This window comes from Neodiprion virginianus, chromosome 4, assembly GCF_021901495.1.
Source record: "Neodiprion virginianus isolate iyNeoVirg1 chromosome 4, iyNeoVirg1.1, whole genome shotgun sequence".
Lineage (NCBI taxonomy): Eukaryota > Metazoa > Arthropoda > Insecta > Hymenoptera > Diprionidae > Neodiprion > Neodiprion virginianus.
In genome coordinates, this window is record NC_060880.1 from 13,787,231 (window position 1) to 13,804,072 (window position 16,842).

The window sequence follows — 16,842 nt, forward strand, 5'->3', positions numbered from 1 at the left end:
CAAGTACTCGCCCAGCCACATTTCATCTGCGAGTGAAGTTACGAAATGCCGCTACCTGGCGGTGAACTTGAGCATTCGGTCGCCAGGCACAGACCACTCCACCGCAATGGCCTACCCTCGCGGCCGAGCGCCTGAATCATCCTGCTCCAACTGCTCGATGGTAACTACGACAATGATAACAATAATGATATAATAAATTAATCGTAATAAATCCAAAATGTGCCATCTCAATGACAGGTAGAAAAAAATTGACGAGTAACTACAGTACCTTTCTCTCTTCACTTGCTTCATTTTTTATTTATTTTTTTACCTTTAGATTGATTGATTCAAAACCATCACATTACAGAGACCACGAGCCCAGTCACGAGTTATTCACCCATGCGCCCCATTGAATTATGTATCTATGAACTGAGTGCCAAAACATTATATGTTGTTGCTACTGTATCTTTTGAAAATTTGGGTACCCTCTTGAGTACAGGAGCAGACTGGCGAATTTGAACCAGCCTGGTAATTTTAGTAGCGGAACGGTTCATAACCCAAAAACAGCGAAAGGCGGAAGGTAGGGGCGGGGAGATTGTTACTTTTTTAGAATAATGAACTGATCAGCTCTAATCTTATCAAATTCAGGTATCTATCCTGAGTACATAAACGATCGGATATAAAAATGAATCATTCAGGTCTAGTGCAACGAGCAAACGGCCTTCATCAATTGTTTGTTTCACGGAAGACTGTTTTCGATTTCGTATTGTTTAGTCTATTTGTACGAAGTCAACAGTCTTTGTTAATTTATCGTCAATACTTTCTATGAAACCCGCCAAATGATTGTGATTCTTCGTCACACGATTATTTTACTTCGCTAATACAAATACTATATTATTATATCTGTTCTAATCTTCATTCGAGTTCAGATTATCCTGTCAAAATATTATATGACACAATATTTTTATTAAAGATTTGAAACCTTTCTCAAAAATATATAGTAACTCGACCGGTTCAAATTCGCATCGGCCCATTGGCGATTACACCGAATGACTAATATGGCCAGTCCACGTCTGCTTAGCAATTTTTAATAAATAAATAGATTTTAAATTAATAATTTAAATTAATAAATATTCGTTCTGAGCAGGGCTTCCACTCCGGTCAAAACATTAACAGACAATGTGAAGACCTTTATGAACAAAAACTAGGAATTCAACATTCAAATGAGGCCAAGATAAGAAGCTATTTAATAATATATTGCTGTCGTTTATTTTTCTATACCTATATCTCGAAAATCCGAAAAATGTTACATATAACTCACAGGCCTTATCGAGTTATCATGATAAAAAATCCAATTAAACACAACCCCAGTTATTTAATACTTGATCCTAATATTTTTTATCTCATTTTTCAGTTCCTTGGATCCCTATAATCAGGATAAAGCAACTAGGAATGGTTTTTAGTGCTCTTTTCTCATCGTAGTAGAAAAACGTTGTAAGCTGTATTTACCTGGGTTAATTAATAGCATTGTTAACTGCCATTTTGAGATTCACGTCGTCTTCATGGTGAAAGTGTATTTAATATGAACAATATGTCCAGTTGCTCCTTAAAGCACATGCATATGTATGTATCTATTTTATTCCTGTTATATAATTAATCTATTCTTATAAAATACGCATGTGTTTGTTGGTCCGATTCGAAATTAATCAACCACATTAATAAGTATTGAGATAAGAGTTTAATAAATTATATTTATGCACTTATGCTAGGTATCACTTGTGACAAATATATCTACGTTTCAGATTCAAAGTAAATATACTAATTTAAATCAACTCTTATATGTTGCGCATATTCACGCCCAATTGCCGTGATGCATCATATACCATATATAAATAAGTTATAACAATTTAACGATAACAAATAAATATTCCGAATACCAATTGGATTCCTTATGGACGACAAACTGTTCCCAAGTGTAGGTATACATACCTAGTAAGGGTACTCTGTACACATCAATATGTATACGAAACACTTAATTGTATATTTATTCATTTCATTCTTACCTAATACTGATCAGCTAAAAAATTAACAGGATTCCACGAACGGGTCGTTTCAATGATCGGCGGTCAACATTACTGCATATTAAAATTACTTGACGGTCTTTGTATTTTTGTAGTAAAATTCGAGAGTGGCGGTTGTCAATATTTCCGTGAAAATAATCGTATCGTTCCGTTAAAAGTCAAACGCTAGGTTTCTTTCTGTAATCAAAAATTATTACCACGCCAAACGTTGCGGATCACGTGACGAATAAAATCTCTTATCGTACAGAACTTTTTGTTCCACAAGGACAGTATAGATCTATATGCTCAAGGAGAATGTCCGACGATGCTTGAGCGGGCAACCCTGTTGCATCTAGAAAAATTCTTACAAGTATTTCCGCAGCCCGTGGTGAAAAACCTAAAAGATATAGGCTACAAACTGCGTACGATATTATGCAAGTGGATAAACACCACGATTAATGTGCGCGGTGGTAAAATGTTGACAATGAGACGAGATCACATGGTAAATTTTTTCTGTCATACGTAGACATGCTCGTAGCTGGAAGCTGCGTTGACCTGCCCACCTTCTACCGATATCTTTCGGTTACTGGGCTCACCACTGTCCAAGATAGATTGAACTTTCCCATGTTCCTCCTTGATTTTCTTAGGATTATCAAGGGTGACGTCGAGCCCGAGATTGTCATACGCAAAGACGTTCCTCCAGTGGGCGCTACTTTGAATACCGACGGGATCACCGTGTGATCTGTCCTCGGAAACGGACCTGAACCTCGGAAGGCTGTTGTTTCTTATCCGAGATTGCACATCGACGGTGGTTACCTCGGATTGGGTGTTCTTGGCGAATTCGTTCTCGATTTGATTAAGACTTCGACCCTTCGTTTCGGGCAATATCGTCATCGCAAATATCGCACCGATTAGTCCCGAAGTGCTGAATATCCACATGGTCATCTCAAGGCCAATCGCTGTCCGCAAGTCGGGGTACGTCTTGACAGCAGCGAAGGTCATCATCTGGGCGAGTCCCGTCGTCAGGCCACTCAGAGGACCCCGGAAACGGAGCAGGTAAAGCTCCGAGGTCATCACCCAAGGCAGTGTGAGGTAGCCGATCATTGAAAAACCAACGTGGCCCCCGATGCACATCAGGGGGACCCAGGAGGGCATGGCGTACCTCATCGAAAGGGCGACGCCTGCGGCGAACACCGCCATTCCCAGGCCGCTGACGCAGGCGAGCTTCTTTCGCCCCACGGACCTGGCGAGGCCCGCGCCAAGTATCGCCGAGAAGAGCCGGACTCCCCCGATCGCGACGCTCGCCGCATACTCGTCAATGCTCACGCCGATGTCTTGGAGGACCGTGACCGCGTAGAAGAGGATCACGTATATTCCTGACAACTGTTGGAGGGCGAAGAAGAAGAATAAGGTCAGAAACGGTTTCCACACGTTCGGCTTGTAGAGCGCCTTCAGGAGGCCGCCTCCTGCCCTTCGCTGATTCTCCACGTTAGACTTGCAGAGCTCGCTGTGTTCCGCTTCCGTCAAAACCCCCGGACCCCTCAGCCACAGCAACGACTTTCTCGCGTCGGCCGTTCGACCCTTCGCTGCTAACCAGGCCGGCGTTTCCGGAAGGAGTCTGGAGGAGATTTTCAATTTCATTCTTATCTATCTCATTATCCCCTCTTCTCAACTATCCCGTCACCGCACAGTGCTTCGATTGAAATTGACCTACCTCACCAGAGCAAGCGACACAATCGCTGGGGCGATACTGATCGCAGCAGCCCTTTGCCACGTGGTCAAGGCACCCAGACTGTAGGCCATCAGGACTCCAAGGGAGACGACCGCCGGCCCGGAACTCGCCAGCCAACCGCGTTGTTCAGGCGCTGCGACCTACCGACAAAATTATATAAGATTAGACACATATTAACCCTTCAATACACGCTGAAACGCTCAGCACCCCACTTTTTTTTTTCTTTTGCAGATTTTTATGTATTAATCTACTGTTTCGGTAACAACTGCCAAGTCTTCTGATTCTACATGGCTCCTGAAATATTTCTAAGTGTAAAAAAAATAAAAATTTTATTTATTTGTTTATTGCGAAAATAGCACGTGTAAACAAATGGACGAAATTCGTACTTTTCTCCGATAAAAGCACATTCTGCTAATCTATCATGAAATTTCCCGATGCCAATTTTTACATAAACTTAATATACACCAATAAGTTTTACCGAATTTTCTCAAAATTTTTCTTCTTGTTCTTTTTGTTTGTCCGCCATATTAGATCATCCATTATGAATTTTCGATTTTCGAGTTCCAATTCGTAATCAGCGACCTCAAAAGCCAATATATGAAAAATTTCGAGTGCTTCGCATGTAAAGAAAAATGTATGCATAAAAGGATTAAATGACGTAACATTTTCTACAACGTATTTAATCGAACGTTTGGTACGTACACTCGGGGACAATGAATCTGAGGATGGCTAATCTTTTACACTAGACAGTTGGCAACATAGAGAAATTTACAGCGCCATAGCCGGCCAAGCGCGGAACAAACTCAATCTCAATAAACATAACGTAACCCGTGACCGTCGAATCTAACCTTAGAATAACGCGGCGATGATGACATGTTGGATTGACACGTATTCTAAGGTTAGATTCGACGGTCATGGGTTACGTTACGTTTATCGAGATTGAGTTTGTTTCGCGCTCGGCCAACTGTGGCGCTGTAGGTTTTTCTGTGTTGCCAACATGACTGTCTAGTGTAAAAAATTAGCCGTCTCAGATTCATTGTCCCCAAGTGTACATTATAAGTCGAAATGCGAGGCCGAGTTCGCAACAGTTTTTACCAAGTAAATGTATAACTGTCGCTTGGATCGTTATAAATTAAATTATACGTATACCGACAGGAATAAAAAATATATGTCGAAGTGGTTTATACCTCGCTGACGTAGAGGTACAGCCCGTTGGCCATCCCGGCGCCCAGGCCGCTGACGAAACGGCCGGTGTAGAGGAGCGGGACGTTGGTCGCCAGGGCGATGAAGAGCCATCCAGCGGCATGGGGGAGCGTCGCCAAGGCGACGACGGCGCGACGGCCGAAGAGCTCCGCCGCGATGCCAGCGGCCAGGGCGCCGATTGGATTTGAAACGATGCCGAGGGAGGCGACCCAGGAGGCTTCGGACTCGGTTGCGAAACCGGACTCGAGGAGCTTCGGAATCAGGACGGCGCTGAACCCCTGGGAAAGCCCAACCGATATTTGCCCGGAGTGAGCGGCCAGCGCGGCGAGGATCTGCAAAAATTAGCAAAACGATTCTAATTTATACGCCTGTTGCATATATATTTACACATATCTGCATTACTCATGGAGATTTATGGCGACGACGGGAATCACGCTTGTTCGTTACACGGACGACATTGACATTGAATTTGGCAGTCGTGACGGCCAGAGACATTTGCCGTACAAGAATCCTCTGTTCGGCTTTGAATATACATCGCTAAATACTGCTAATATTTGCGGCTTATATAACTCACTCGCTGTAAACAGTGGTTAAACATGAGCGGTTGAAATTTCCGCACGATCATTATTACGTCATAAAAAAACGTTCCCAAATTTGTTCTAGCTATAAAAATGGAGGTGGAAAAACATTTTTTTAGACAAGTGACTTCTGCCCCAGAAGGAGATTATTTGTATGAAACGACATTGATGCGGATACGTACCCGGGATGACTTTGTGGTGTTGCATGAAATGCCGATGGGAATGACAGAAAATACAATTCAGACTGATGATTCGTTTGGAAAATTATATTCATGTAGAACTCAGTTTTCGACTTACTGCCGGAAAATGGTGACGCCAATTCTTTGAGATTTTACAAATTCCGAGATTCGATTAGTGAAATGATAATTGGCATCTTGACACGTATGCTACCTACGACACGTATTGCGCATCAGGCCAGATGCCAAGTGCTAGAAATAATTCGATTGTATATGCATGTATCTCTGACGTATGTGTGAACATGTGTGCTTCTCTGTTTACCTTATACTTTCGAGGATGAGCAAATGGCTAATTACTTCGAAGAAAACTACATATATTGACTCTGCAGTGTACGTACATACACTGAGAATATGAAACACCTGACGACGTAAATTATCCAAAAATATTTATTTTACTTTAATTTACCGTAATCCGTATAAAAAGAGAGACAAAGACAATTCTGTGCCCAAAATCTACGTTCCCAGTATACCTATGCACACGTACACATCAGAATATATTTCATATAAGTGTATAGGCAAGTAAGTATCGTATATTATAAGAATCATTTTAATGTATTGTAATATAATTTAACATAAGAATTATTTATATATTATTAATCGTTAATATAAGATTTTATCTCAAGTCTGAGAGATGCCTTATAGAATAGGACTTTTTCCATTCGAATGACACGTAAAAACATGCCTACTTGTACCAGTTTCTCCGCCGAATTTTCCAAATCAATCTTGAGTATGATCTTATATATTAAATGAATGTATATGGCCTTATATTACGTGGATATAATAATCGTATGCATAATCAAATCGTTTGCAAAAATCATAATAGTTCTTTTGTACATTGGAGCAACCGGAAACAAGATATAACCAAAGTCGGGACATTTCACGTATTTCGGGAGAATTTTTAGTTCGTCAAAAACTTACGTTTACACCTTGTTCCAGTAGAGAAAAAAAAATCATTGTCCCAATCTGAAACAATCTATAGGGTAGGTATATACTAGCCTTACAAAGTCACTTACGGTTGCTAACAGACGTGGACTGTGCATGGTGTCAAACAATCATGAAATTAGTGAAAACCTCCCTCGCTTATATATTTATACAAATTCGATCTGGATTTACAATAAATATAGATTAGCTTGATGTTTGAGTTAATCAATTATTGAAGCTACAAAGAATTACACACTGAAAACCCTATATTTTCAAAGATTTGATACGACGGGCGAAATGCCTCGTGCCTTACTCTCAGGTAGTCGTCACCAGATCGACGTTTCCAACTGAACTAATCGATTGTGATATCTGCTCAACGCCACCGCGAGCTGAACTCTCCACTTACCAGACAATTGCGAAAAATCACTTTGATAAGATGTTGATGGAATCAACCAAATTGCGTCGTTGTAAAACAATCAACGCTGCACGAGATATCGACAGAAGAGCGTATCTCGTATTGTTAGCGCTATTATCGTGAGGTCTACTCAGAACAAATTGAATTTCATACATTTTTTCTCTAATGAAGGTCTATGCCTGTCAGAATTTATCAATCTCACCATTCTGATCGTAACAGCTCTGTCCCTAAGTTCGTTTGACATCAGTCTCCTCAGATATATTCGACTTCAAACTATTTACCGCGCTCGATGAACGTTTATGATACGACGCTGAAGCTAGCAGTCAAAATTACAAGCTAAACCTTTTAAACTTTTTCGAATTAAAAGTATGCTGCTCGATTTTATCCTCATAATTCTATAAAGGTATTGGGGGTTCAAGGTATTACACAAAATTTTGATTTTCGCACTTTACTACTTTACGCGAATGAACGTAAGAACGTCTGACTGCTAATTCTGGCTACTAGCTTCATCCTCGCATGGAAAGAAATATATCGTAGATTTTGCATCTGCTATGGTGAATATATGGACAGCACTTTTTTGAAGTTAAATATACAGCAATTGTGCCAAGATTTACAAATCTGATAAAAAGAGTTGTCATATGCTTAGCTAGATCAACCATAATTAATGTAGATTTGACTCCAAGAAAGTGCTGTCCATATTTTCACCACACCAGATGTAAAATCTACATTATATTTTATTCCATGCGTGTTTATGACCTCATTAACTGTACACGTACGTTGCCGATATTGTCTGTAGATGATCGTATGGGTTGTTTTAAAGCAGTATACTTATACGCGAATGATTGTCTTTTTTCCCTTCATTTTAGAAAACCTGTAGGATATAATTATACGGAGACAGTGAATATTTTGACGAGGCCAGTAGTTTCTGCGTCAACGCGCCCGTTATAACTTTACCATTATAACTATTATACGAATTGATTAGATCTATGATTATACATACATACATCATATTATACATATGTATAATATAATATGCCATACCCTTTCTTCACTTCATCTGATAGCTCGAAGGTCAAGCGAACCTCGGTACAATATCACTCAAGCGATCTACTGGTTCACATATTATAAACTGAACAACAAAGTACATTAAAATATATCAACGCGGATTTTGGAAAGTTGAGCTTCAATCGATTTCGTATTGAGTTTGCGCGTGATATCACCGCATGGATCTCTTTAGTAGTTGTTTTCGACCACGGTTTTCTCTTATCATTACAGATCAGGTATCATGTTTCTGTTTTCTCGCAAACAAAACAATGGAAACGCGTTTCTAGTGTTTGTCGAATTTTTTCATACACACGATTATCATCGCAGGAATGTTTCTCAAGCAGGTATAGAATGAAAGTGGCGCAAAAGGAGGGGAGGTGGTATCGACTTGATTATCTGGAGCAATAACATCGGCAAATTGTCCAATTGATCACGATCGGAACGAGGAACTTGAATTCAGGGAATCAGTATTATTATATTTTTACAACTAACGAAAGAAAAAAAACTTTATCAAGGTGAGAAACATTGCAAAGACAGCTGCTCGTATGTTATGTGATATTAATTTACTTTTTGACTCAGTGTTTATTCATCTGTGGCGCATTACACCTTACCGGAGTCATCGCTGCATCGAACGTGCGCTGATTGTGAGTGAGCGAAAATGAAAAGTTGAAAATATATAATCGCAGTACGTGACCGCAGGTCTTTGTCTTTGCGAAACATCTTGCCTCGACACCTGAAAAGTACGTTGCTGCAATTTCATGGTGATGCGAAAAACGAGCGTTACCAATGCTTTCTTATACATGCGCGTAAATATTGACAATATCATTCATGACTACGACAGACATTTGCCAATTACAGACTATATACCGAACACTGGATTGACTCGCTTCGGAGCGCATGGATATCGAGGATCTGTATCGATCGACGACAGGAGTTGAACAAACATGCGCCGAAAGGAACCCAATTCATTCCTAGCTATTGCTGCACGATAAGTATCAAAACGGAATTTTTTCGTTACATTTCGACGCTCTCTTTGGCCTCGTGCTACGTTTTATTATGCAATCACGGATAAACAACGAAGTATTATACGATAAACACGTGAGTATACAATTGAAATTAAATGAATGAACAATCGGATGTACGAATAAATTATTAAATAAGTATATAAATGAGTTCACGGAATACTTACAGATTTATATTCATTGACGTGAAATATCTTCCACCAATATTTCGCTTCGGCTATCATATCAACGGAGACTCACGTCTGTAAGAGTGAATCTGTAAAGACCAATTCGGTTATTCAAATGTAAGAACACGTCTAACATCAGATGCATACACTTATTATAAGCATTCATGACAGATGAAACTGCCATTGAATACACGCAAAATGAATAATAAACGTTTTTTAGAGACATAATAAACAAATCATTGAATGCGGCGGAAAATTTTTTTCGCGTCGCAGTTATTGCCTTATTTAGACTAAGTACAGTATCTTTCGCGACAGGTGACAGGACAATATTTAACTACTACAATATACGTATCATCAAGTCCAACTTTCACGAAAGCCTGCGAAATTAAGGAATACACAATCCTGTATGGCTAGTTTGCCACAGCAATTAAAGTGACAGTAGAATATTCGTGAGCCAGTCACGAGAAACGTAATTCATAAAGCGATGAGCCTAATTTCCAAATTGAATAATGGTCCGGCTTAAGCCGCTGCGCTCGTTCGCCACTTTGAGGTGCGTTTAGGAAGTAATCAGTGGAAAAAAGAGCCTCATAACAAGTCACGAGTCACTCACCGTCCGTCACGTGCAGCTCGGGGATATAATGACCAACGTACCGGGTGACCTGCAGAGCAGACGACGGAAGTACGGACGTGCATTTCTGTACCACCGCACTTCCACGCTCAATTTTCATTTTATCGTTTTTCCACCTGCCGCGTGTGTCAGTCGAACCCGATTCTAATTCGTACCATGGAAATGGTTTCAAACGTAGCACCGTGGGTTAGAAGCGTAAATTGACGAATCTTTTTCCTACAAATCACCACGATCCACCGCGCAACGGCATAGGTAGAATCGAACTTTCAAATCTGACGGTTTCCGGTTGCCACGTTAGTTTCGCGCGCACCGCGCACGCAACCGGAAACGTAGGGAAGCGTCGCGGGTTGTGTGCGAGCAGGCGAACCGCCGGAATCATCGCGGAGGTAATAAAGCTGTAACTTCGTTATATCGGGCAAGTCGGGTGAAATTGCGAGTGAATTCGAGAAACAAAGTGATACCAGGCGTCGAACGGCTCATGTTCTATTGAGTGTACTTCGACGAGTGATTGTATAATGACTCGTAATGACAATGGGCGAAAAAAGGAGTTCTCAAATCAAAGGATTTACAGTAGTGAGGTCAAAAGAGACGCACAATGTTCACCGTGAAATAATTAATATTCCATTTATCAGAGATGCGGCTCACGTATAAGCTTCGATTGTAATGGCAGTAAAACAATGCGGGGATAAATCATGAGAGCAAATTCCAAGACGTGCAAAGTACTTGTATGTACGTTTATACCACGAAACGCGAGCTGCGAAGCTATCAAGAGTTCTGCGAGCATCGACGAGTGAATCATTCGGAACGTTCAAATTAAATACTGAACTTAATAACACCAGGTTTCGCCGTTGCTGAATTTCATACCATGCATAGGTAGTTTGTACCAAATAAAAAAGATAATTGCTTGGTGAGCAGATTTTCTTCATTTCTATACTTTTTTTATACGTTATCTTTACAAGGTGCGAACTTTCATTTGCGTAGAAAAATGATCAGACGACCTGGCACCGGGCGGTGTATTATTGACAGGTATAGAGGCATATCTGTCTCGTAGTTTTGCAACACTTTCTACTCACGGGCGGTCAAAGCCGCTGTGACGTCACGGGCAAACGTTTCGTTCACGTTCGGATAAAAAAAGAAAAATGTAGAAAAAAACAGATGACGAAGGATAATCGCGGAACGCTGAGATTACATACTTTTAAATGGAAGGTACATGAGAAGAGAGAGAGAGAATTCATGCATATTAAGAAATTGTAATTTAACATACGTGAACAATTTCCCTCGATGGCAATTTGCTGCGTCTATAATAGCTTCAAGTATTCGCAATATTAGTACACATAGTTTTAGATTTATTTATTGGCACATAGTAGCGCGGATATGATTGCGAAAGTATTCGGTAGATTTCACGTTGTTCTATCTATAACAGTGTTTGTAGCAGTTATTATTACGCGTTGGGCTGGTACTATAAATTTTCCTCTTTGTTCTTTATCAGCGTTTTTATTTCTTGGGTATATCAAATTCTTTTTTCAAAACTTGCTGCTGGATAATCGCGGCATCGACGATAAACGATTGAACAGCAGAGTCGTTAAAATTTTTTATTATTTCTACGCTGCAGTATAAATCTCCAAGAGTTTTCCTTTGCCACAACCAAACTGTATAAGGGTATGAATCAACCGTCAAAGACAACGTAGCCACACTTGCTTCTCTTTCTCGATATTTCACTACTTCTTTTTTTTTCGTTTTAATAACTTTCGGTAAATGTCGATTATCGCGGATAACGTCACTCTTTCGGAGTTCTTCCTCCTCAATTTTTGCGCTATTTGAATGTCACGTGGCTGTAGTCCTTAACGGTCGAATCGCGTGCGATTCGCTCGCACAACTCTTTGATCGCTACTGAGTCAATCGTACTCTTGAGTCGCCGATTTATACGCGGTAACGCTGCCGCCGTCTCAAAACGTTCTCGACGTGTAGGCGGACGTATTTGTGTATTTTATGCGTGTGTATAGGAGGAAAGACTGAAGCTCTTAAACAAGAATTGCCGCAGTTTTGTCATAACGCGTCTTGGAGTTTTCAAAACTTCTGACCGTTTCATTTCCCGTGTCTCGTCGATATGCAATTGTAACAAGGTGAAATGGTGTGTAAATTCAGCTACCACGAAAAATATCGCCACCCATTCAACATCAGGAGAAACCAATAAATTGATTGTGCCATTCTAAATCGTGCTCGGATGTTTACCATTTTTCTCGCTTGTATCATAGAATTCATTTATTCTAGTCAGCGAACTTGTCCAGTAGAATAATACTTCCGTCCAGATTTCATATTTCTATTACACAAAACACGACGTCCATACTCATCTTCATTTTGTTTCATTTTATAATTATTGTTTTTCACACGATTTTCATTCGCATCACGTTGACTCTGCTGCTTTAACGACGCTTGCATTGACTTGTGGTAAAGCGTTGTTACGTATGTTATACGTAAGATGTACATCGACGAGAAGTGACTAAGATCTTCACTATTTTTTCCCCTCTCACCCGCGTTCTTTCCCTCCTCTTGTTTTCTACGTCGCGTGTAAAAAAATAAAGGTACGAACCTGGAAGCGAAGGGCTGAAACTTTCGGAGTACCCGTTCCCTCTCTTGATAGAAATGTCTTGGGAAGAGACGCGATGCACCAATAACAAACACGCGTCATCCCGCACCTGATGATAAAAATAAGGCTAGCCACAGCAAACCTGGTACATGTTGCTCTGTAGCTACTAGGTGAAGTTTACCGCCGCCTAAATGCTACATAACATTGTTATTAATCGTCTCGCACCTGTAATGTATGCATGTATATCAATCGTATCTTCTTAATTCGTTTACAAGTCCTCGAAGAGCACAAACACGATATCTATCTTTTGAATTTCAATTAGAGGGAAAAAAAACTTCTGCTAATGGCGAGAGAACCTGATGGAATCCTCCCGATAACGACTTATGTAATCAATTTATTCGGTTATCGAGCGAGCGAGGCTCCAGAATCTTCTCACAAATGATTATGCTGTATACAGGCTTATTCGTCTTTCGAGATATTTGCCTGGGTTTAGCACATTGGTATAGACCTTACATCTTGCAGCCGGCCAACTTGCCAGAATTTAAACAAAAATCTGAGTTCCAGAACATTCACCGATCATGATTATGTATAAAGCTAACAATAAGCGCTACGCCGGATTGACATCGTCAATGTACGTGTGGCATTTGGTTAGAAATAGTGGTTCAGCTTATTCGCAAAAGTAGTATCTGATCGGTCTTCAAACTAGGGACATCTGTCATCTCGTTGTCAAAAAAATGGCGGTGATATTCCAAGCGCGGTGCACCTCTACCTGTATTTTCACACGCTCATGTCCATCAACAAAAGAGATGACAGGAAAAAGAATGCTGTCCAATCCACTAAATGTAAATTAATTCGACGCACAGTTTCTTTTTTCATTTATTACGGCGTTGTTTCTTGATTCTTTTTATGCGCAGTGCCGCGAGTATAGGCGCATATACATTTGCGCCGGTTAATTATTGCGAAAACAAATAACTTCGAACAACTGCCCATACACGTATTACACATGTAAGGGATACTATAAGTAGTTTAAAGCGAGAAACGAGTTTACTAAATTGAGTCAAAAAAACAAATAAACAAACGATTCTTGCACCGAGAACAAATTCTGGTTAAACCAATCGGAACGGCGGTTACGGGCGGGGAAACGTAGATTTTGTTACATTAACTCGCTATCAGTGAACAAAATTAAATGTTTCCTTGCCCCTTGCATCTGCGGCAAAATATTTAACTGTGTCAATTGATATTTAGATAATGTAACAAAATTTGCGTTTCCCGGCCCGTAACCGCCGTTCCGATTGGTTCAACCGGAATTGTTTCTCAGGGTGTGGCTTCGTTCTCTCAACGTTTAGAAACTTGCGAACCACTCTGTGCAGTTGACTGTTTACTAGTTCGTATTTCAACGTGCAGAACCTAGCTCATCGTCAGCCCAAATCGCCCAATGTCACGGAACAATAATGAGGTGTCTCAAAATCTGACGTGAGAGTTCAACGTTCGTCGAAAAGGTCGCCCGCATAGCGTATGCAATTTGCTGAGAAACAAGTTCCAAACTAGTGTTTTTACGCTGGTCCACATATGATGTTTTCTTCGTTATTTACAGTTTCTGTGCCGCGGGCCGAAAGAACAACAGTAATTAACGTCGCCGATGTACACGGCGTGCAAGGTGGGCGAGTTATATTACACCGTAGAAAAGTCTCCATTCATATCCGCGTGCACTCATGCCTGTTACGGACATCAAGCTCTAATTTAATGCTCCGTGTACGACATTACACAATCGCGTGTTGTCCGCGAGACAAAACGTATGTTGCTGTCGACTGGAGGCGATGAAAAAAATCTGCGCATGATTTTCGGAACGGAAGTCGAAGCGCAAAACTGTTCTTAACGATGTCAACGGTTGTTATTATAATAATTCCAATAATCATAGTTGAAAAAGTTTCGCCAGTTTTGACCCTTACGTAAGTTATTTCCGTCGTGACAAATGCGTCGAAAACCGTTATGCTCATTTTTAATGTCGACTGCGTATAGTACAAAGTGTTCAAAGATAAATGGAGTGGGAAACGAAGCGAATGGCATCGAAGCGCTTCAATTTAAAATATCCTTCTTTCGATTGAATTAGCTGCATAGCGTAGCGGCATGTCGTTTAATCTAGGTACGAACCGTCAGCGAAAAGTATAATAGGAGTGATGAGTGAGGACAAAAATATGGAAATATCAGAAAATTGAAGGGTCGCAACATCGAATTTTTAAAGAAGCGAAGGCTTGATTTATAGAATTTAAAAATGTTGAATGTAGAATTATGGAGAAGTAAAAGAATAGAAAGTTCAGAACGTATAATGACGAACTACAAAATTCTCAGAATTCCTCTCGATGATACAGAATCGTATATAAATTCTTGACTTTGCCGTTTTATGGTTTGACCTTTGTATATTTTGTCATTCTGTACTTCGACTTTCTGATTTACAATTTTCTATACTTGAGCGTTTCACATTTACAAATTTTATGAATAAGATTTTCGCGTCTATGAAAATTCGATACTCTGGTCCTTCTGTCAATCGACAATTCTAGTTTTTTACCCCCTCCCGGAGTGATTGGAACAATTGTAAATCGGGCCCGCTGCACTTGAAATGAAAGCGGTATTATAAATAAGGTGCACCTGAAGCATAATCATAACGATAGACAGCGAGGTGTCCCTGACCTGGGCAACGCTGAAACAAGGTGATGCCGGTTTCAGCCCTCCCATAGAGCAGCAGCAACCTGCAGTTCGTCTATCGCTCGACTCAATCACCGTGGGATCATTTCCACCCGTATCGCGAACCGCCGACTGTAAACAGAGCTGATTTTATCCCCGTTTACGGACCGCACCTCTATCAGCACTCCTGGCACCGATCGAATAATTGCTCATCGGATTTCCCCGATGTCGCAGGCATGAAAAAATAAAACGGAACCACCACCTCGTCTGCATTAAGAGTGCAGACGTGCACGAGGTTTCCGTGAGGTTTGCAGGACCTGGACATGCGTTCGTCGTTATATCGACAGCTGAACAGAACAACATCGTCGTGTAACATCCTCGGAATTTGATTAACAATAAACCACATGGTATCTCAAAATTTCAGTCGAAAACAACGTGTCTTAGAATTTGCTTCAACAACGTCGTACAATCTCAAGTCAATATTTCGTGTGCCGTTGGCGTTGTTCGGCTCTTCGTCAGCCACGGATGTGTATGATAGAACTTCTACAAGATGACGGATTACCAGACTGCAAGACATCTAATTTACGCGTGTGCATAAATATTGGTATGTGGACGTTTAACTAATCGCGGGTTTATTATAGTGATAAGTCCAAGACCGAAAAGCAATTTTACACGCAAGATATCACGGCTGCCCGAGGAAGTGAGATTCGAAAGACAAAAGAGGCTGAAAGAGTAAACCATAGGTATCAACCGCTCGGCAAATTATATCGAGTTACCGTCGATCGAAGGATACGTAAAAAAATTATGAACCGCAATGCGATATTGTAAAACTTCGATTGTTTAATTTCTCTTGTACATTTTGGACCATAATATAACCGTTGCAGCAGCTTAAAACCTATTTTCATTTCTGTCCGTATGCGTGAAAAATACCATCCTTAACAATACCCGTGATTCACTGATGCCAGCCAGCGGTGAATCAACTTATATCGTGTCCTGCGCGGTGTAGGATAATGTACTAGGTAAAAAGGACCCGCGGATAGGCGTTGCAATTGTAATTCTATTAAATTGTAATTGTAACACCGACGGACTTGGCCTAGAATCCCGGGCAATCGTATAAGGCGTCAACGTCTTTCCATTCCATTTTTATCGATAACTTTACCATTTCCAGGAGTTGAGCCAAGGACCGCACGGCGTGGCTGCAGCCGATCCTGGGCGCGCGGTGTGGATGTTGCAGGGTATCGAGGAATATACGACAGATCTAGTTTCGCGGTCCGACACTCACTGGGAGAAGAACGGGCGATTTTTTTAAACCCCGCCAGGCTGCCATTGAGAAACGTGCCCAGCGTATGTAATACCTACACAACTGTATGAAATAAACAAGAAAGATGCAACCGAAAAACATAACGACTCGAATTACTACGTTACTACGATAGAATTCGATTATCAATAAATTTACACACTTTCCTACCGATTCTTGCTTCACGGGTATACATACAGTACCTATGATAGATACGCTTCCGCATTAGTCGAGTACCGTATTCCCGCGTTCTACTAAATTCATAACGATCGGTATGAGAAATCGGCATAC

General features: G+C 40.8%; 1 protein-coding gene and 1 long non-coding RNA gene across 5 annotated transcripts; one reads left to right on the top strand and one right to left on the bottom strand.

Moving 5' to 3' along the window:
- Positions 1-1,698: 1,698 nt before the first annotated feature.
- LOC124302188 (facilitated trehalose transporter Tret1-like) lies at positions 1,699-16,431 on the bottom strand. 4 transcript variants are annotated; one of them, XM_046758050.1, is made up of 5 exons: positions 11,250-11,890; positions 9,358-9,446; positions 4,959-5,306; positions 3,754-3,911; positions 1,699-3,657 (listed from the first exon to the last, which is right to left on the bottom strand). In XM_046758050.1, exons 2-5 carry the CDS (start codon positions 9,412-9,414, stop codon positions 2,556-2,558), a joined length of 1,665 nt encoding a protein of 554 aa, XP_046614006.1. In that variant the 5' UTR covers positions 9,415-9,446; positions 11,250-11,890; the 3' UTR covers positions 1,699-2,555. The 4 variants fall into 4 exon arrangements, with proteins under 4 accessions (XP_046614006.1, XP_046614007.1, XP_046614009.1 ...); XM_046758051.1 differs by lacking the exon at positions 11,250-11,890 and adding an exon at positions 9,968-10,181; XM_046758053.1 differs by lacking the exons at positions 9,358-9,446; positions 11,250-11,890 and adding an exon at positions 16,414-16,431.
- On the top strand, positions 8,512-16,543 carry LOC124302189 (uncharacterized). Its single transcript, XR_006907653.1, has 4 exons — positions 8,512-8,683; positions 8,748-8,908; positions 9,027-9,266; positions 16,423-16,543. It is a non-coding gene; the product is annotated as an uncharacterized LOC124302189 (long non-coding RNA).
- Positions 16,544-16,842: the final 299 nt, after the last annotated feature.